Below are 21963 nucleotides of genomic sequence, written 5' to 3'. Positions count from 1 at the left end.
GTGGTTGGGAGTCCGCCTGCCGATGCAGGGGACACGGGTTCGTGCCCCGGTCCGGGAGGATCCCACGAGCCTGTGCTCTGCAACGGGATAGGCCACAACAGTGAGAGGCCCACGTACCGCAAAAAAAAAAAAAAAAAAAAAAAAAAAAAAAAGAAAGGGTAACACTGGACCTGGAATCCATGGCCCAAGGTTGGTGGTGGAGGGAAATACAGCTGATGTAGAGGTCTGGAGGCAAGTGATGCAGACCCTTGAAAGCCACGAAGATTCTGTTCTATATCCTAGACCAGAAGTCTAGGATGGGAAGTCATTGAAGGATTTTAAGCAAGGTGGCAACTTGCTCTGATTTGCCAGACCTTGGGGTGGGCACTGAGAATGTGACATGGACACCTCCCTTGACAAAGAAGCTTTGTCACTGGCCTCTGGCCTCTCCCTTGGGTTCAGACCAGCCAACTAGTTTACCTTATTGGCCCTGGACATTGAGACGACTTGCCCCCATTAGAACTCACATCGACAAAGTAATATCATACCTTTAAAGCAGCCCCTCTCACAGTTTGCAGAAGGCTTCTCTGGATACTGCCTTCAGAGCTGGGCGACGGGTTAACAGATATTTGGTCCTGTCAAAGACATCCGTGAGAGATTTGGTTCACACCAAATGGTCCTTGATATTTTGTCATATTTGGTGCTGTCCAAAATGTCCATGGAGACTTTCGGTCCACGCCAAAAGGTCCTTGATATTTGGTCCTGTCCAAAACCATTTGGCAGGGACCAAATATGCTCAAGGATGTTTTTGTTTTTTGTTTTTTGTGCAATACGCGGGCCTTTCACCGTTGTGGCCTCTCCGGCTGCGGAGCACAGGCTCCGGATGCGCAGGCTCAGTGGACATGGCTCACGGGCCCAGCCGCTCTGTGGCATGTAGGATCTTCCCGGACCGGGGCACGAACCCGTGTCCCCTGCATCAGCAAGCAGACTCCCAACCACTGCGCCACCAGGGAAGCCCAACTCATGGATGTTTTTGACAGGACCAAATGTCCTGCAAAGGGGCTAAGAGTCCCAGCTTGAGTTAGATGTTGCTTGTAACTCAGCAACATCAATGACATTGGCTGCTCCTGCTAAAAAGATTCCATTGACTGAATTTCAGACTTAAATGTGATTTCCAGTGATGTTTGGAATGGGCCCAAGGGGCAGTGCAGTGGAGGTGGGAATCTGTGCATTCCCCTGAGGAAACGCTGATATGCAAAGATCCCTGTGTGCATCACTGCCTTGGAGTGCAGGTGGGGCTGTAGGACAGGCGCTCTTGGCTCAGAAGTGGCCAATGGAGGCACCACTAGTAGCTTTGGTCAGCGCAGGGCACTGTGCCTGGTCCCACCGCAGTTGAAGTTGTTGGCTTCTGGGCCAAGACCTTAGCAAACTCTACTTACCTGGGCAGAGAACCCCAGAATCCTAGCCCCCTTCAGCACTGGTGGTATCAACCACCTCTACTGTTAAAAGTGTGTATCACTTAACCCTCTTCCTTTGGTAACACATGCTTTAGATTGCAGAACTTCAGAAAGTACCTTCTGGCCTGGGTGTAGGAACCCTGAGCTCAAACCTTGCCTTTGCTTCCAAATCTCCCTGAGGCCTTGTGTAGGTTTCTTCCTCCCCAGATGTGAGTGATACCTGGGTTGCTAGGACAATAAGTGCTCTTGGAGTCAAGCTCTCTGCAGCAAATGCTGGTGGTGCCTTGTGCCCTCTCCCCAGACCCACCTGATCTCAGTACAGCTGTGGTGGAGAGTTCCTGTGCGTATTACCAGCATCCCACCTAAAGAACCTGCCACAGTGTTTCTGCTTTTCTGGCTCAGGAATTTCTCTGAAGGAAACACAGTGCATGGACAGCCACAGGTGCTGCCTGGAAGTATAAGAGAGTTATCCCAAGGCAAACACCCAACTAATGGAGAACTGGTGGTTGGCCTTTCTACATGGCTCTTCATGGAGTCCTTGCAAGAGTACACCTTGGTTGCTACAGAGGTAACTAGCTCAATAAGGCACTCTCTCTCTCTCTCTCTTTTTTTTTTTCTCATTTTCTTGCATCACTCTTTCCACTCTCTCACTCTTGCTTCCTGGCTCAGTCTTCCAAAGATCTGGCCTTTACGTACATAATAGCTTCGTACTGTGTCACATTAGCTAAGCTGGAACTATGTTTTCCAGAACATCCCTCCCTGTCTGGTTCTGTGTTACAATGGCCCCGAGAAACAGTTTGTGTGAGATTTGGAGGCAGAAGAGAAGCAGCAGCCTGTATGCATATGTGTGTGTGTGTGTGTGCACATGGACATGCACACACATGCTCTGAAGGTCTGTGCAGGGCCAGGCACGGTGGCAGCTCCACAAGCTGTCGCTGATTGGTATTGATAGCACGGGACAGCATCCAAGCTGGTGGCTCCTCCAGCTCTTGCCAAATCTCCCCTTCAGCTTCTTCAAGACTCCACCAGCTCCTGTGATTCCGTCAGCTCTAATGCATATAGTAAACTCCTTACTCCTTATCACTCACAGTTGTTCTGTGTCTCTGATTGACCCCTGGCTGAATCAAATGCTATGGGGGAAGTGGTTCCAGGATGGGGTCTCTGAATTGGTTTTGGATTACTCAGAATTGGATCTGATTAGATTTTAAATTATTAACAACCCTATTTCCATAGGCAAAGGGGACAATGGTAAAGCATAGCGTGCAAGAGCGAAACAGTTACTCAAATTATAATCTAAAGACATTGGTAATCAAATGCCTATAGAAGGCAGGCTTTGGATGACCAAGTAGTTGCTGCCATAGAACATTTTAGTGAAAATAAAGAGTATAATGGGGTTGACCATTTGCTTCTATGCGCAGATGGAGAACCTGGGAAAAAATGATACGGTCAGTGTTTTAAATTCCTAGTTCAAGGTCTTCTTCCTGGTAAGGGACATAAAATCTTCTCTAGTTGCCCTGAAAGAAACTGTTATTTTGGGCTTCTCTGGTGGCGCAGTGGTTGAGAGTCCGCCTGCCGATGCAGGGAATACGGGTTCGTGCCCCGGTTTGGGAAGATCCCACATGCCGCGGAGCGGTTGGGCCCGTGAGCCATGGCCGCTGAGCCTGCGCGTCCAGAGCCTGTGCTCCGCAACGGGAGAGGCCACAACAGTGAGAGGCCCGCATACCACAAAAAAAACCCCAAAAACAACAACAACAACAAAAAGAAACTTATTTTTTGGTAGCTTCAGGGCCAAGATTCCTGAAAACCAAACCCAAATCCAGAGACTAATCCCCTGGGTGGTTGAGAGTATAATGCAAATTATATTCTCAACCACTCAGAGTCTCATTAAAGAGATTGGGGTTGGGGAGGACCTGAAAACTGGGATGAGGACACGTGAGCAGATTTTGATGAAGGTGGGGGCCTTGAACCCCTAAATTATGCTGAGGCTCCGTTGCTGGTAGAAAGAGCTCTTCCTCTCCTGATCTGAATATGTTTGTGTATATATTAAGCGATATTTTTCCTTCACTTCTCCCATTCCCTTACCATCTAATACGAGACGTGTAAATAGTAATCTAATTTCAGGATTTAAGTTACATGATATCAAAAGGGGCATGTGACTCAGCTAGAAGGGATATCACTCAGAGATAGACAAAGGTCTCTGTCCTCTTTTGGAGAGTGTGTTCTCCTCTGCTTGAACCCTGTCTGATACACAGTTGTAGGCCCATGGAGAGCAAACGTGGGAGCAGAACTTGAGGCTGTTGGGCTGGGACTGGGGTGGGGAGAATTTACTGACCTGGGAGCACTCTCCCGTGATTTGGGATTGAATGCTCAGGCAAGGGCAACGGGAGCTGGTCTGACACATTTGCTGCGATCACTCCCTAAAGCTTGGATATGGTGATGGCCCTGCAGTGAGGTGTGTAGAGGACAACATTGGTGCTTTGCTCCGATCCTTTTGGGTCCCTTTTTCCTATTCCTCTGTGTGTCCTGCCCACCTTTCACTTTCACCGACAGCTTTTAGGTACTCTTGCTTCTAAAATCCAACTCCTGCACCTCTTCCTCAGAGGACTGCCTTCATACTACGAAGCTACACAAAGAGCCGTAGGTACCTAGGAATGTACTTCCACCCTGGGTGGCCCTCGCCTAACACCTTCTAGGTGCAGGGGTATGAAAGTGCAGCATCCTTGCCTTGGGCACGTGCAACACGGAGGTGTAACTTGTGCTCCGGGGCCTCCCTGTGGTCTCTGAGATCACATTCTCGCTTTACTTCCGTGTCCTCCTGCACCCACTCCTTTCCCTGTCTCCTGCAGAGGCATCTCAGCAGCGTGCTGGAGCTGACCAGAACCAGAAGCCAATTGTTAGCATCTCTTCTCAACTCCATGTTCAGAAAGGTCCTGTTGGTAGCTTTAAATTGGCCATGGTGGGAGCATTCACCACAGAGTGTTCATGGAAATGGGCAAACACTACAAATCAAGGCTTTCTTTCCAAAGAGCCCGTTGTTAATCATTTACCATCACACCACTAGGGCACTTCCTTAACAAATCACTTGTACGTAAGTATTCACTTCAGAGTCTGGCTCTGGAGAACCCACCCTGAGAAAGGAACTACGTTGGCAGTTACTGAGTGTCGGGGGGCTCGGGGAGGTAGGTACGTTGGAATGGATTTATTACATGAGACCAGACAACCCACTATCTCTTTTTAGTTCTAAAAGCAAGAAAGGCATCTTCAGCAGGTTCAAGCTGAGGTCCCAGCTGCCCTGACTCTTGAGTTCTATGACCTGAAAGTCCAACAGTGCCAGAGGCCTCTGTGTTAGATGGGAACACTGTGTGGATGGAGTCTGTGGGAAGTTCCAAAAGGAGACCTTTCAGGTTTGAGAGCTAAGCCACGCCTTCTGCAGCACAGAGCTACTCGTTTGAAAAAGCAGCTCATGGTGTGCCACCAGGCCCAAGTACAGCCTGCAAAGACCTGAAAATGGGACATCAAGACACTGTACGACTAGAAATGCCCACTGCCGTCTGGGCCACCAGTCATAAGTTGGCCTAGTCATGAACTGGGCGATTATGTTCGCTAGTTCACCAGTCTTGAAAGGATGCTTCATTGTATGATGACAATGGTACTTTTAGGTCAGGCTCAGAGGGCACAAGTGAGCTGCACGGAAAGGTGGCTTAGACTCCATGTCATATACCCCTGCTGCACCAACCTGCTCCCTCAGCTCACGTTCACGCATGTGGGGGGTTCCCGACCACGACAGCTGTAGGAGGAAAAAATCTGAACCCGGCATATGGATGGGTTGGCTTGACACAATGGTACAAACCAAAACTGAATTGCAGCCATACCGCACACCCACTTGGGACAAGTGCTAAAAGTGAGTGGGTGGTGAGGGAAACCCTCCTCGTGGGCAGTACACTTGGCCATCAACTTTGCATGTAGGGAGGCGTGGTCTGAGGTGAGAATATACATGGACTTCTGAGCAGTGGAGAATAACTCAATTGGTTGGTCAGAGGCCTGGGTGAAGGAAGATTGGAATACTGGAGAAGGAAGTCTGGGGGAAAGGTGAGTGGATGGACTAATAGTAGAGGCGTCAGATTGGGCAGATCTTTGTCTCCAGTCACTGCTCATCAGAAAGCAACTGCTGCTGAAGAGGAGGCCCTCAACAACCAGGTACACAGAATGACGTGTTTGGTGGCTACCAGTTGGTTTCTATCCTCAACCAAGGAAGTGCTTGGGCCCACGAACAGAGTGGGAAGGTGGCAGAGCTGGAAGCTCTGCATAGGCCCAATGACAGGGATTCCTCTCACCAAGGCTGATTTATGGATACCTACTGCTGCTACTGAACGCTCATCGCAGAGGCTGGATCTCATTATGGTGTCATTCCTTGAGGAGACTACCCCAGCACTTGGCAAGTTGATTGCATCAGACTTCTTCTCCTTACTGGAACCGAAAGCTTTTCTGAATATGGATTTATCTTCCATGCTGTAGCATTTCTCCAGTGACTTATAGAATGTCTCATTATCAACCTGGGATCCTGTAGAGTGAAATCTCAGCTGAAGAGTGTGTATCATGGTAAAGCACTGTGACAACGGTTCTGTAAAACAAGGGGTCTTACCATATACTTCGTTACCCGGAAGCAGAGGGTAGAAAGTGGGAATTCCCTCTTAAAGGGTCAGCCAGGGAGCCAGCTTTAGGATGACACCCTGTGGATTAGGACACTGTCCTCCAGGGTGCAGTATATGCATTAAACTATCAGCCGATATACAGCGCTATGTCCCCGGTAGTTAGAATACACAGGGCCAAGAAGCCAAGGGGTGAAGTAGAACTGACCCCTTTCATCATCACCCCGGGGACCTCCTTGCAGAAACTCTTTGCCATTTCTGCGACTGGCTCTGTTATATTAGAGGACCTGACCCTGTGGGGGACATCTTCCCCTGGTTAACATGGGAAGCTTTCCATTTTGGGCTCCTCGTGCCAGTGGACCATGAGGCAAAAAGAGAGTTATCATATTGGAGAGAGCAATCATCCCTGACTGTCCAGAAGAGATAAGGATACTCTGTATAATGGGGTCAGGCAGGATTCACCTGACACCTGGGTGCTGGAGTGGCTCTTGGTGCTTTCAGGCCTGGTGATGACAGTGACTAGGCAATCACAGCCAACAAAGCCTGATGACGGCAAAGAAGCCAAGGGCTCAGACCCTCAGGACACGCAATCCAGACCAGCGCTGGCTGCCGGGTTTTGGGAAGGAGATGATGAATATTACTAGTGGCTTAGGAGCCACCACAGCAGGGGAATTATATTCCACTGACTCTCCTGTTGAAAGTTGTTGTTTTTTTTTTTAAACACAGCTTGCAACTGACCACTGCCTTTAAGAGTCAACGACAGAGTGGACTTATTGTGGGTCATGAGCAGATCTGAGTGATACAAAGGGTGTACCTACCTTCACAGACACTTTTTGTTCCCTGTGCCATAGCCCATAACCTCCCCGACTTCAGCACAGCTGTGGTGGACAGCTCCTCGCACAGCGTTCACAGCCCACTGCAAGCTCTCCTTATCAGCTAGCGAAGTACGCTCAGCCCACCTGTAGATGCAGCCTGTAAGTATGAGGAAGTTAACCTCCTAAGAAGTTCTTCAACCAACGGGAGAACTGGTTAAATGTCCCAGCCTTCAAGTCTTTCAGCGGGAGAATTCTCAGGGGTATTTTACACAGCTCCTTAGAAGATTCTCAGTGGAATGGAAACGACCAGCTTAATACCATAGATTGTATGGCAGGCTTTCCTCCCTTCCTTGTCTCCATTCACTTCTGCTTCTTGGAGCATATTATGGGCTGATTGTGTCCCTCCCAAAAGATATGTTGAAATCCTAAGCCCTGGTATCTGGAAACGTGACCTTATTTGGCAATAGGATTCTGAAGATGTAAACAAATTAAGATGAGGTCAATAGGGCGAGCCCTAATCCAATATGACTGGTGTCCTTACAAGAGGGATGTCTGGAAACAGACCACGAGGAGAATGCCAGATGACAACAGGGGCAGAGACTGAAGTGCTGCAGCTGCCAACCAAGGAACAGCTGGGGCTACCGGAAGCTGGGAAAGGCAAGGAAGGGTCCTCCTCCAGAGGCTTCAGAGGGAGCACGGCCCACAAACCCCTTGATTTCAGACTTCCAGCCTCCAGAACTGTGAGAGAGTAAGTTTCTGTGGTCATGAGACACCAAGTTTGTGGTACTTTTTTATGACAACCCTAGGAATCTAATACAGATTGCCTTCCCCAGCAACTACCTTCCCCACGAGTCCTCGTCACATGTTTTACTTTCAGGGGACCCACACTATGTATGTCCCCTCTCCAGCTGCATTTTGGGGTTTCTCAGCTAACCCTTACCTCGATCCATCTCTTGCACCCCAATCAGCCAGGTAGTCTTACCTGGGACTGTTGGGACGTGCTCCTGCCTTGTACCATATCCTTTCTTCCAAGCTCCAGAGTTTGGAGAGGGTCCCTCACTCACCTGCCCAAAACTCTAGTAACATACAGAGAGGCCAGGCTCTTTCATAGGGTGCCCAGGACTATATATGAGCTTTGGTACCACTCCTTCCCTGGCTGGAAAGCCCCAGAAACTTCATTTTGGTGGTCAGGGCCCGGGTTTCTCCTGGAAAGTGGAAGCTCCAGGACTTCTGTATAGAAGGGCTTGTAGATTACAATCTGATTGGAGGGAGAGTGGGCCCTAGAAGATTTACTTAAAACTGTGTTTCCAAACCATGTTTTGAAAAGAAGTATGCTTATTTGGAGTGATATTGGGGTGGGCATAGAGTAAGATACTTGGGTGTCATCACTCTATGGCTCAAAGGCGACCAAGAGAAGAATCTCCAGCAGCTTTGGTCACTTACCGTGTACCCATCTAGCCTCTCCAAAGCAGAAGGTGCTTTTTCTTTACCAGGCCCTTGGAAAACTACTCAGAAAAAGGAATGTAAACTGGCAACCAACAGACTTTAAGTAGCGCAAGGGCGCCCTCTGGTGGCCATGACTCAGAAAGCCTCAGACATAGAGCAGTGCTCTCAGGGAACAAAGTGGCAGAGGGACCAACATAGTGGGACATGGAGACCATTATAAGACTGATGGCCATCATCATGAGACAGAGACATAAACACAGGACTGGCAACCCGAATAAGGTAGAAGATAGACCAGGAAGGATCAGACAGACCATCATGGAACAAACGGACCTAATCACAGCCTAGATCATCACCAAATGCAACTGTTTTCCCTTCTGGGAGACGTCACTGGGGCAAAGGGGGACATCTGAAATTTCGCTAACCCTGTTAGAGCTTGCACTACTGAAAGTGCATGTATTCCTAGACATTACGGTAAGTGTAAAAGCAACTCAGTTCCGGCAGTTGGGCCCTGTTTGAACGTTCCTGGAAATGCTGACCGTGGCTAGCACGTGGGAGAAATGCTAATTTCATCTATGCTTGGAACCTGACATCACAGTCATACGCTGTGCCAAGCAAACTTGCAGTAAGAAAGGGCTCCTTGATTCTTCAAGGAGGCCTGAGTGAGACCTGCTGTGGAGTAGAGCCTGGCCATTGCTGGAAATTCTGTGGGTGCTGGAAGGTGAAATGGTCTCTCTGCCTAGGACGAGCTGAGCAGAAACAAGCAAGACGCCAATCCCCTGCTGAAGCCCTTGCCTCAGACTCCCTGCCTCAGGGGGTAGGACGGCTCAGTTTACCTGTTCCATCTTTCTTGACCAGAGCAAGAATCCAGTTAAGACCCCACACCTGCTGCCTTCAAGAGTCCACCAGTGGCTGTGGGCCATGTTCTTCACGGGATCCAGAGCTTCCTGGTCTTGCCAAAGACCTCTCCGTATCGGCCTCCCAGCACGCTCCTGGCCCACCAGGGACAAAGCTCTAAAGTAATTCTCTCTCTTGGGACTCCAGCAGAGCCCAAGGCCTCTCTTGCGGCCAAGGAGCCCACAGGCTCAAGAGAGCAGATAGGCTGGAGTTAGGAACAGGGAACCGTGTCCAGATTTCCACGTCCCTAGACTCTCCCGTGCTCTCCAAGGCTACTTTGATTGAGTTCATTTTTACTGGGACTCTGGTTTGGGCTGATGGAGGAGAGTTTTATGGTGATTATGGACCCATGGAGGGCAGAGGGGGATCATATTGTCTCTGGTCCCCTCAGTTTCCCACTCCCTCCCTCCACAGTGGAGAGAGGGCAAGAGGAAGCTGGGATTTACTCTCACAAAGGTGTCCTTCACATGCAGAGGTTGGACGGCACTGTGTGGGCTTCCCAGGTGACAATGTGTGCACAAAGTAGGGGACACAGATCATCCCAAAGAAATGGAAAGCCAGACATTCACGTCTGCACACAGTTGTTCACCATGAAATGATGTTAGCACAAGACTGGAAACAACCCACAAGTCCAACACTAAAAAATTGTTTAGAGCTTGTCCATGTAATAGAAATTTATGAAACTATTCAAAATAAGGTTTTGGAAGGCTTAATGGCATGGATAATGAGTACTTTATACTATTTAAAAAATTATTTTATAAAATTTAGTTGAAATTTCAAAATACATAATCAACCCCAGGTTCAGAGAACTTGTGAGACACGCCAGACGACTTCTGGGGAGGATCTGAGGAAGCAGGTGACCCCACAGAGAAAGCAGGGCAACAGAAACTCTGTCGTGGCTGTTATCACAACTCAATTTTTACCTCTAGGCTGCTGCATCCTTGGAAACACAACTCCCTATAGACAGGTCATTGTAAAATTGAGTAATATTTTGATCTTCACCCCAGTTTCTTCAAAGCTCTTCCTGTTTTGTGTCCAGTCAATTCCCAATGTCTTTCAAGACTGAATTCCCTCTCTAGCTCTCAGGCAGATTTAAGCATGCCCTCTACTGTGCCTCCCCAAGATTTGTTCCTATTTCTTTTACAGCAATTATTCCATTTTGTCACAATTGTTTATTTTTGTGCGTCTCCACTCCAAGACTGAAACCCATAGGGGGCAGAGAGCACAGTTCATCTACTTCTGTATCCCCAGCATCCTACACTAGGTCTGGCGTACACTAAATATTTGCAGAATAAATGAGTTAAACAAATGACCTGTCTGGCGTGCTCCTTCCCTCCAGCCCCTCCCCAAAGGATCCCGGTGCCCCTGATGAACTTACTATGCCCAGAGTGTCTCATGCTAATTATCCGACAAGCCATCCATTCATGTATTCACATCACATACATTTACTGAGAACCTAATCTGTATATGGGTTGCTCTGGGATCTAACAACCAAAAGAACAGACAGTCCTTGCTCTCAGAGAGCTTGTGTTCTTACAGAGCATAAACAGACAAGTCCAAAATGGTGAGACAGATGCTAAGTAGGAGGAAGTTGTGGGATCGTGGTACAGGAGCACCTTCCAAGAGGAGTCAGCATCCAGACTAACCCTGAAGGAGTAGTAGTACTAAGCCAGCTAAAGGGGCTGTGCTCTAGGCAGAGGACAGAGCAAAGGCGGCCCAGGCTGAGTGTACGGGGCAGAGCTGGAGAGGCAGGCGAGGCCACGATGAGCCTACAGGTTGTGGTAGACGTCTGACTTCACCCTGGCAATAAGACACCCCTGAACTTCATCTGAGGTGCGTGCTGGTCGGATTTACAAGAGCAGTGCGCCTGCTGTGAGAAGGGGTGGAAGAGGGGGAATAGGGAACCTGTTTTCCTCTACGCCACGCTGACTACTCACATCAAACACTTCTGTGACCAGATATGCAGCTGATTTCCTCACACCAAGCAATGCCGATACCAGCTGAGCATCCTCCGGTCTAACTCAGTTCTGACATCATCTACCTGGAGACAGCGCCAGATCCTAAGGCTAAAGACTCAGTCCCACAAGACTGCTCCCCGCCCCCCGCCCCCCATTAAGATGCCAGTCACAAGTCCAGGTTGGCACCAGTGCTTCTCATCCACCGGCCATAAACGCGAGGCTCCCCAACGCCCTCCTCGGGTTTAATTAACTTGCCAGAGCAGCTCACAGAACTCAGGAAAAGTCTACTTACCATTTCTGCTTTGTTCCAAAGGATATTAAAGGGTAGGACTGAACAGCAGATGAAGAGGCACACAGGGCGAGGTCTGCAAGGGTCCCAGGCACAAGAGCAACTGCCCCTGTGGAGTTTGGGGCACGCTATCTTCCTGGCACGTGTCTTGCTCCTGGACACATTCTCGTTCACCAACCCAGCTCTCCAAACTTTGTCCTTTTGGGCTTTTAATGGAGGCCCCATCACACAGGCACAATTGATTAAACCTGTGGTCATTGTGATGCAACCTTCAGCCCCTCTCCCCACCCTGGGCGCCAATCACATGGTCGGTTCACATGGCAACCAGCCCCCATCCTGCGGTTATCTAGGAGCTTTCCAAAAATCACGTCATTAACATAAACTCAGGTGTGGTTGAAAGAGGCTGGTTAGGAATAACAAGAGTCTCTCGACATCTTTGTATGTCTTATCACTTACGAAATTCCAAAGAGTTTAAGAGCTGCATGCCAGGAACCTAGGAACGTGGATGAAAATATGTATTTCTTATTATATCACAGAGGGCAAGAGTGATGGCAGAGTTGTGGTGAATTGGTTGAGGCATGATGGGGGGAGGGGGAATCAAGGATTCATCCAAGGTTTCTGGCTTTGACAACTGGGGACATGGTTGCATCACCTGAGAAAGTGATTTGTGGGTGAGGAAGAGACAATCAATTCAATATGAAAAGTGCTGAATTTAAGATGCTTCTGAGACATCCAGGTGAGAGATATGATGTTCATTTAACTAGTCTGGAATCAGGAAACCAGTTCTGAATTGGGGCCGGAGCTGGAGCCTGGGCATCTTTAACGCACAGGCAGTAATCAGTCCCAGGCTTCCCTGAGCTCCTCCAGGCAGAGGACCCAGGCCAGAACCCTGGGGTATGGAACGGTTGTGGGGAGAGGTGTCAGAGGAGGAGGGACCAGTTAGTTACCAGATGTCATGCCCAGACACACCCTGCAGTGTTCTCAGCACAGGCACAACCACATACAAAGAGAACGTGTGAACACACATTTCACAGGAGACAAACTTGTGCACATACAGGCAAAGGCTGGGGAAGCCAGCATCCTTTTAGGCACAGAGGAGTGTCTGACTTATGAACACCTCCACAGACAGGAGTGGGCAACGATGAAGTGACACGGGTGACACTGAGCCTTTGCACACCCTATTTTCTGTGCATAGAATGCCTTATTTTCCTCTCTCTTCTTTTTCGGTCTCTTTTTCATTCTTCAAGTCCAGCTTAGATTTCATTCCCTAACTGGAAGCTTTCCATGACCTACAACACCTTGTGATTCCCAAGGTGATGGTCTCTTTACTTGTCTGTCCCTCCCATAGATTCTAAGCAGGCACCAGGACCTTTTGCTTAGCACACTGGTTAGCATTTAGTTAAATATTAACATAAGCAAACAGGTAATTTGAATTCTTCAGCCTTTCCTCAAAAGATCTGGTGCGGTCCCACAGTTTACCAAATAAGTCACAATTATTTATTTGCATTTAAAACTTCATTTGATAAATGACTCCTGTAACCTTAACTCTGGACACACCTCTCTGCATCCTCAGCTCCCACCACTCTTGAGTAGCCAGGGTTTCCATACACCACTACCCTCTCAATCACCTTTATCAGAAACCAGGCAACATCCTAGACTCGTCCCATCCCTCACCATCCAGGTGTCAACCAGACTCCAAGTCCCCCTGAATCCAAGTCTCCGTCACCATCCCCACTGCCCCTGCCTTAGTCTGGGCGCTCATCACCTCTCAACAATCACGGCGACTCTCTGTCTCCCTGCCTTCTGTTTTTCTCCCTTTCCCTCCTTCCTCTACACGAGGGCTTTCCCCCACGACTTCCAGGATAAAAATCCAACCTCCACTGGCTGACAGCCTTACGGTCTGGCTCCTGCATACGTCTCCTTGGATTCTGAACGGGTTAAGCTTTTTAACATCTACTTCCTCTGTGCCGATCACCATTTCCTGATTTCCTGGTTTAAAAACAAAAAACACCAGCTCGGATATCGCGTCCTAGGTAGACTCTCTCTGACAGAGCTGGTCCACCCTTATATATGCCTGTTATGTTGCATTTTTGCTTTATTAATTTCATCGGGCCGCTAAACTGTGAAGCAGAGGGTGGCACGTGAAAAAAATCCAGACCTGGATTCATATCCTGTTTCATCACTTACTAATTGTGTCGCCTCAAGCAATGTACTCAACTGCTCTGAACCCTAGCTCCTTTCGCAATATAAAGATAATTAAAACTGCCCCCAAACATAGGAAGAGCTCAAAAAATGTTAGACCCAGCACTGACTTTCTGTTTTTCAACTGATTATTCACTTTTCTGTTTTCCCTACCAAAACGGAGGGAAACAACCTACAGATCTTAATCCTACCTCCCTGGACCACACGGCAAACAGCTCTGTCCTATGATTCAGGCGCTTTAAAACACTGACCACACCCTTTACTCTTTCAGTTCAGGTTAAGTACCCAAGTCTCTCAATGATTCTCCCTCCATGGATTCTCATCTTCATTTCCTGTGGAAACCACATGACCCATCAAGAAATGGTTCACAGTACTGTCAGTGGACACCTTTCCAGGTTGAAAATCAAAGTTAAAAATTTGGTAAAGCACAGTTATCCTCACCACAGAGAAGGCTGTCTTTCCACCAGCGCACACTCATGGGTCTCAGGGCAGAGGTCTGTATCCACTCCTTCCCTTTTCTCCCACCCCTCTCCCTTCACTAGCACACCTCCAGGTACTTCAAACTGCACAAAGCAACTCTTTATACTGCCATCCATTTAAAATGCTATGGAAGAAAAGTGGTAAAAATCATTTTTGGGGGAGATAGTTTGCTCTGAACGTAGGCAAAAGAGTGGGGAGCAAGTGCCCCTGTACCAGCAGGTTGCTGAGAAGGCTATCTGGTCTCAGGTCAGAAGCAGCTAAAGCAGCTCGGGCTGTGGGTGCGACTACTGAAGACGAGTGAGGCCACACACAAACCAACTTCCACCAGGGTACTCGCTTCCTGGTTTCCGTGTGAGCTCCAGAACTGTCTTCTCCCTTCCACCCAGAGGTAAACTCACATAATATGGAATTCATTTACAAAAGGTAGGCTATGTTTATTTACAGTCACAAGCAGTTGACTGACTCAGTGTGACTCAAACCACAAAGAAACCATTTCTCCTTCACTCCATTCTGAGTCCCAGGGTTGGCTGGGGCCCAGCCTGGTAGAGGGCTGCTTGCGGACCATTCACAGGTTCACAAGTTTCTCATTGAGGGCAATCTGTGACTGCGTGAGATTGGCCAGGTACGTCACCATCAGCAGGTCCTGGAAGAGAAGGAATCAGGATGAGTGAGAGGTTGGGTAAAGAGTGAGCCGAGAGGCTGGTCTTGGCCAGTTGTACGGTGGACGCTGGGTGAGGGCAGTCCTGGGAAACAAGAGCTGGGAGAGGCTGAGCAAGAGTGGAAGGTGGAAGGCAGGAAGGAAATGCCCGAGAACACTTTCTCATCTCCACTGATACACCCGAGCCACAGGAAGCAAGGAAACAGCAGGAGGGGCATCTCCGAGCACCGAGCCTGGACTCCTCTATCCCTTCCAGGTCACCTTTCCCAACCCCCTCCACACGTGTACGGCTGAGGTGGGGGAAGGCACAGGCTCCCAGAAGCCCAGGGATGGCACTCACGTTGATGTTGCTGTTGAGCATGGTCTCGAAGTCCTCAGGAACTATTTTGGGTACTTGGTTAACCAGACTCATCAAGAAGCGGCCCACGGTATTGTCAGCTGACACCTTTCCAGACTGAGCACCAAAGAGTCAACGAGGAACAGTTAATTCTCACCACCGAGACCGTCACTTCACCAGCACATCCCCAGCCATCTCAGAGTGGAGATCATGCCCTCCTCCTTCCTTTTCCCTCCGCTGCTCACCAGCACGTCCTCCGCATACTGCAACACTGTGCTGAGGGCATCCTGGATGCGGGCCGATGCCCCTCCCACTTGCTGCAAGTCACTGGAGAGGCCGATTACCCGGTTGGGGCTAAAACAGGTCTTCATGATCAGGTCAACTGTGGGAGTGGGTTGGGGGTAGAAGTGACACAGAGAATTCAGTCATCCCATCAGGAAAGAGATCTCTAACCACCTCCCTTTGGACTGAGTCAGCTTCCCCAAACCCCCCTGCCCTGCCCTTACTAGCTTTTCTTTCTCTGGAGAGAGTTCAACTCCTACACCCAGTATGCTAATCACTGGTTCTGGTCTCATATGAATGGCCGTGTAGCCTCTGGTGCTGATGACTTCCCACCTCTAACAACTTCACAAATAATTCCTTAAGTCCCATTTCTACAGAAGAATGACTTCTAGTTGTCACAAACCTGACATCAACCGTTCCTCTTAACACACCCAAGGCCCTCCATCCTTGTTACAGAACAGAAACCCCCTCCCCTGAAAAATGCCCAAGACCTAGAAAGCGGGTATGGGCAAGTCACTCACCTCCAATGCGTTCAGTGTCGTAATATGCGTATTTCACTGTCAGAGGGGTGAACATCACCCCCATGGTCCTCCCAGGAACACCCATTAAAGTGCTGGGGAGAGAAAAGCCAAGGTTAACAGATGGACTTGGGAGGGGGTTTCATGTCTAGTTCAGGCTGGGAAAGCAGTCATACCAAGAGTATGGCTTCCACGGTTCTGAAAGAAGAGAGCTGGGCCACTTGAAGCCCAGAGCGCTAAAGGGAACAAGTCACTTTCTTCCCTTAGCTCATTCCACACATCAAACCCTTGGCCTGAGAGAAGGGACTCAGCTTTTGGACCGAGTTACTTCACACACTGAAATCTCAGTGTTGAGGACAGGACACTGGATTTCCCTGTGGAACTAGTTGCCTAGACATCCTTCCTCACAGAAAGAAGTGACAGGACAGGTCTTCTCTGGGACCGAGTTCCTCATCAGCATTGAAAAAAAAAAAGTCGACTCTGGCCCATCAAGGTCAGACTGGGCGCTGTAAGTAATCTTAGCAAAGGTGACTGCCTTTACTGTGTCAACTATACTTTCACTGCATCTTGAAGAGTCTGAAATACCTGGAAAGGCTAAGGAATCAGGCAACAGCTAGAGGTTCGTGGTACATCAACTGGCCCATGAGGACTTGACATCCACCATCTTTGTCCTACCACATAATAGGTAACTGGTCACTTCAGTGTCACACACAAAAATGGCACAAAGTTAAAGTAAGAGATGTGCTAACAAAGGGCTTCATTCTAAGCAGAAAATAAAATCCTTCCAACGCCTACAGCCGCCCCTTCTTCGGCATGCCTCTAGAGCCTTTCCCAATATCTCCCATCAACCAGCATTCTAGCTGCTTAATGTCCCAACAGGGTAATGTTACTGTCATCCAAACTGTACTCTACCCCCAGTTAATAGACATGTTCAAAACAAGGACAGCTATTCTTTAATCTGTACCACCCTGTGTCCTATGCACAGTTTTAGTGATAACGACAAACTGAAGGGCAACTCAGAAAATCAGTGAATGTGGAGAAGAAATCATGGCCAGAACACTGTGTGAGGATCGGCTGTAGGAGTTGTGCAACAGTTAACTTCTAGAAAAGATGACAGGAAAAACGAGCTTGCTCAAATACCTAAAGGGCTGCCCTTTGAAGTCAGTTATGAGCAAAGAGCAGGAATCTGGGTAGGCAAGGATCAGTGGGTGGAAATTTCAGGGACAGAGTTTGTTTCGGAATAAAACCTCTCCAGCGATAACTCCTGAAAGTGAGGAAGGGGCTTCCTTAGGCAGCGAGCTGCACACTGAAGGATGACACCTGCGGGGGGTGGAGGCAGGGGTGGCACCCAGGCACAGTATGAACGAGGTAGCTTTTCATGCCCTTGTTGCCCAAGACTCTGGTCACCTGACGTAGGCCTTAATGCTCATGCGGCCGTTCTGCAGGCTCGTGTCCACTGTGAGGTGAATGGGGTTGGGGGCTTCCCGGCTGTAGTACTCGTGGATCAGCACGGAGTGCTCTGTGATGTCATGGCCCGTAGCATACCTGGAAATGGAACACAGTTGTGGACTCATGTCTACGTGCGACATCAATACCAAACAGGATGGTGGCATGCGTGTCTCTAGGTACCCAACACCCCTAGTCGGGGTGTAGTTATACGCCCAGGGACAACACATGCCAAAAAAATACGCACACTGAAAACTGTATCAAATCAAATAAGGGCTGCCTTAGTGCTCTTGAAAATTCTAAGTCACCAGCAAGGCAAAAAAGACTTGCTCAGTAAAAGCTGCAGTCCAAAATAAGTATTCTTGGCCTCACAGGATCAGAACCGCCAGCAAAACACACGGAACTCATAGCTCCTTGAGATAATACACTTTCAATACTCTGTCTCCAAGAGAGGGTGTACGATACCTAGTCAGGTGACAAAAGATGTTGGCACTCAACCACCGAGACTTTCCATCCCCTCGTCCCAACTTACCAGCCCAGGATGAGCTCATTTGGAGAGACTTTCTTGTGCAATTCATACATGTTCTTAGCAAATTCCATGTCAACAGCCACCTGAGAAGGAAGGCAGGAACGGAAGCTAAGAAGCCAAGAGTCCACAGCAAATGGATAAACAGGACAAGAGGCCACTCCCAACAGACAGAAGAGGCCCGGGAAGTATGTACAAATGGGACGAAGCTCTTTAGCTGCAGCTCTAGTTATGAGCACAGCACGCTGTGGCGCAGGAGGGGCCTCACAGAGTCCAGCCAATGAGTAGCCACAGACCGCACAGGGGTCTCAAATTCCCACTCACCTCATCTTCTGACTCATTGTGCGGCACTGAAAAGCAGTTGGTGACTTCCACTGAGTGCTTGTCAACGGTTCCTGTGAGAGAGTATTGTCCATGTGTTATAAAACCTTGGGCTCCCAACTGTCCCAAATGCTTTCAAGAGGTCTCCTCAAAGTCAGGGAAACAAAAACCCAAACTGGGCTCATAAGCTCCAAGTTCAGCCATGAGCACCAATGGAACCAGGATTTTCCAGAGAAATGAAACTCTGGAGCCATCTCCAACTCTCTTCTTTAACTATCAGCAAACAGGGTCTGTTCTTACTTCGCAAGGTCTCCTTTTGCCTGTCTGTCACTTCCTGCTACCAGCCCTACTCCAGATCTTCACTCTGTGACCTTCATTTTTCAGTCTCCAGACTTTCTCCTTAATATAATTTCATCTGCAGAGCTCCCTGGAAGATTCTAATCACGACTACAGAGACCACTCATATAGTAGCCTATCCTGAGAGCTCAATCTTAGGGAGCTTCCCCTGTACCTCCCTTCAGCCATGGTCCCACAGTCACAACCTTAACCCTACCATCAACCAGAAACCTTCTCCCTGTGAACCTTAAACATCATACCACGAACTTTTATTCTTCTAGTTCTGATACTTTTACTCCAGCTACATTTGTTTCTTGTCCTCACTAAGACTGCTGGTCCCTTGACCTCTCCATTTTTTTTCTCATCTACTGGCACTGCCCACCCAGGCTTCAAGTGCTTCCCTCTCCACCACAGACCACAATGTTGCCTATACCCATCAGCGTCTGTTTAATTCCACTTCACTATGGTTTCTGCCCCCTTAGCTGAAACTATGCCCCCAAACCAAATGGATACATACTTCTTTTTCTTAATTGAAGTAGTTGATTTACAATGTTACATGTGTACAGAAAAGTGATTCAGTTATGTATGTATACACATACACACACACATATACATTCTTTTTCAGATCCTTTTCCATTTTGTTATTACAAGATATTGAGGACTTCCCTGCTGGCACAGTGGTTAAGAATCTGCCTGCCAATGCAGGGGACATGGGTTCGAGCCCTGGTCCAGGAAGATCCCACATGCCGCAGAGCAACTAAGCCCGTGTGCCACAACTAGTGAGCCTGCGCTCTAGAGCCCAAGAGACACAGCTACTGAAGCCCTCGCATCTAGAGCCGGTGCTCCGTAACAAGAGAAGCCACTGCAATGAGAAGCCCACACACCGCAACGAAGAGTAGCCCCCGCTCGCCACAACTAGAGAAAGCCCGCGCGCAGCAACGAAGACCCGATGCAGCCATAAATAAATAAATAAGTAAATAAAATTTAAAAAAAGATATTGAGTACAGTTCCCTGTGCTATACAGCAAGCCCTTGTTCTTCATTTTATATACAGGAGTGTCGATACATACTCTTTATCCTATTTGACCTCTTGTCAACAGACTTGACCACTTCAAGCATCTGAAATAGTTAAGTCTTCTATATTTGCATGCCACCGTAACACCCTTCTACTAGAGCATTTATCACATTATATTCTAATTATTTGCCTATAAGAGTATATCTTCATCTTGAATTTAAGGTTAAGAGTGAGCTTGTTTGATCAAACTTTGAATTCTAAGTACCTAATAGTTTTATGGTACATAAAAGGCACCACTGATTTCATTTAACCAAATGGAATATGTCTCGTGAATTGATTTCTAACTGAAAATGTCTAAGTTCCTAGCAAGCAGAATCTATGCTTCATTCTTCAGTAAGCAATGCCTCTGTAACACCTAGCCTTGTACCATGACTCCATTCTGAAAGAGGATCTGAAAAATCTAGATTACAGTTGTTCTAACTAGGGTCACTAATATTTGGGGGCACTTAGCACAAACCTAGGGTGGAAAATTGTTTATTTCGTTAAACAGCTCTAGTGAGTTTGGAAAATTTGACAGTGCAGCTGAAAGAGCAAGCTAGTATTTATCGAGTGCCAAGTCAGTGACGCAAGAACCATTTACTACAGAAGCTCAAAGCAGGGCAGTCACAGAAGGATGGCATACTTTGGAAGGTTAAGAATAGGGGTGAGGGTGGGGATATGGGATGAAGGACTGAGAGTGAAAACTTTTCCTGGGAACCTGGAAGATGAGTGAAACTTAAAGGATAAAATAAGGGAGAACAGGCAAAGAGAATACAAAGGCTTGATCTGAGCCAGCTATAGCAATGCTTGAAAGACAATGGACCAACTGAAGTTTCTGTAAAATGCTACACTCTCAAAGATAAAGAGGGAGACAGTGTGTGTCTGTGTCAGGAGGGTGCCTGATGTGGTGGAAGATGGCAACCAACAGCTGTTTTCTACCTAGTCTGTGCCAGCACAGTTAGACGCCTTCTGTGATAATTTAGTGCTCACAGACTAAATCTAAAGTAGGCCCTGAAGGAAACAGACTTCGCTAATACGTGCTGGAGTCTGCCGACAACTATCATCCTCTTCGCAATACACCCATTGTCTTCTACGATGGAAACTATTACATGTTCAAGGGTAAGAAAAAGAAACGATACATGCGACTAAACTGGATTCACAAGTGTCCAAATTCTGTGACCAAGATGGAGTGCAAATTAATCTGATGGGACCAGCAGTCCCCAGAGAAAGGGATATATTGTCAGAAATCCCTCTTTACGGCTTCTCAATTTTACTGTAACATGAAATATCAATTTCCCAAATTTGGAACGTGGGCAGGGAAAAGGTTATTCCTCCATGTGCACGTTAATACAAATAATAGATAATACAATTGTCTGTGTCCAAATGGAGAATCAGAGACTGCACTGGGGGAACGGGGTCCATATCTCACTGGGGACTAATATTAGGGAGACTGAAGAACAGAGGCTCAGGCTTAGACGTTTAGGAAAGCAGAACATTACTGAAACCTTAAATGGGTTCCTGCCAAACCGGTCTACTTGGTGAGAGGGATATCTTTTTACAGGTGTCCCCACTCCAATGCCAAGTGGTTAGGAAAAACTTCTCTTTTAACACCTGGAAAATAAAGACGTTTACCAGTAGATAAGGGGGGAAAACGTGGTCACTGGGCTTAGGGAGTCAAAGGTTTTTGACGTCCTAGTCAGAGTTTGAATTCATTTTTCGTAGACTGGAATTAGTCATACTTGATGTGAAATGCTACGGGGAAGATTAAAGATAAAATGTAAATCACTTGGCACAATATTTATTCAATGGGGGTGGGAAGTGAGGGGAACAAGATAAACGAGAGGTGGGAAGTAGAAGAGAACGTCAATTTTCTCTGACCACTCACCCAGCAGGGTCCCGATGACTCGGGCAGCGCCCTCGTTGCGTCGCTCGTAGCTGTCCACGATGGAGGCCAAAATGACCGGGTGCAGCCGGACCACGCGGCCGCCAGGGAAGGGGCCTGGGAGAGCCGGGCCAGGCAGCGACTGTGCCGGGGCCTGCGCTGGGGCTGGCGCTGAGGCCGGGGTCTGGCCCGGAGCTGCGGTCGTAGCCGCTGCTGCCGCCGGGTCTGAGGATGAGGCTGGAGCCGGCGTTGGAGCAGGAACCGGCGCTGGAGCCGGCGCTGAGACTGAGGCTGGGGATGGAGCCGGGGCCGGGTCTGAGGCCGCAGCCGGGGTTTCGGTTGGGGTGGCGGGAGGCGTGCTCGGCGGTACCGCCGGTGTGGCCATCTTGTCGAGAAGGAAGGAGCCAGGAGCGGAAGGGAGTGAGTTGACAAAGA

The 21963-nt window shown here is 48.4% G+C and overlaps 1 protein-coding gene and 1 long non-coding RNA gene across 2 annotated transcripts; both read right to left on the bottom strand.

The window, feature by feature from the left end:
- Window positions 1–527: 527 nt before the first annotated feature.
- LOC141279361 (uncharacterized) lies at window positions 528–11306 on the bottom strand. The gene is made up of 4 exons (XR_012333445.1): window positions 11178–11306; window positions 6904–7044; window positions 5795–5997; window positions 528–614 (listed from the first exon to the last, which is right to left on the bottom strand). It is a non-coding gene; the product is annotated as an uncharacterized lncRNA (long non-coding RNA).
- Window positions 11307–14578: 3272 nt separating this feature from the next.
- EIF3F (eukaryotic translation initiation factor 3 subunit F) lies at window positions 14579–21939 on the bottom strand. Its single transcript, XM_004320727.4, has 8 exons — window positions 21532–21939; window positions 18261–18331; window positions 17943–18022; window positions 17372–17509; window positions 15968–16059; window positions 15410–15546; window positions 15168–15281; window positions 14579–14812 (listed from the first exon to the last, which is right to left on the bottom strand). The coding sequence occupies exons 1-8, from the start codon at window positions 21911–21913 to the stop codon at window positions 14735–14737; spliced, it is 1092 nt and encodes a 363-aa protein (XP_004320775.3). The 5' UTR covers window positions 21914–21939; the 3' UTR covers window positions 14579–14734.
- Between the last annotated feature and the right edge of the window lie 24 nt (window positions 21940–21963).

This window comes from Tursiops truncatus, chromosome 8 (genome assembly GCF_011762595.2).
Source record: "Tursiops truncatus isolate mTurTru1 chromosome 8, mTurTru1.mat.Y, whole genome shotgun sequence".
In the NCBI taxonomy this organism is placed as follows: Eukaryota; Metazoa; Chordata; class Mammalia; order Artiodactyla; family Delphinidae; genus Tursiops; species Tursiops truncatus.
Note: the sequence above shows the minus strand (reverse complement) of the source record. Positions and strands in the feature narration are given on the sequence as shown.

Coding starts and splice junctions, on each gene's coding strand:
- EIF3F (XM_004320727.4), bottom strand. CDS start 21,913: ATGGCCACACCGGCGGTACCGCCGAGCACGCCTCCCGCCACCCCAACC. Junction 15,547..15,967: donor CGACACTGAACGCATTGGAG/GTGAGTGACTTG, acceptor CCACTCCCACAG/TTGACCTGATCATGAAGACC. Junction 14,813..15,167: donor TGCTCAACAGCAACATCAAC/GTGAGTGCCATC, acceptor CTTCTCTTCCAG/GACCTGCTGATGGTGACGTA.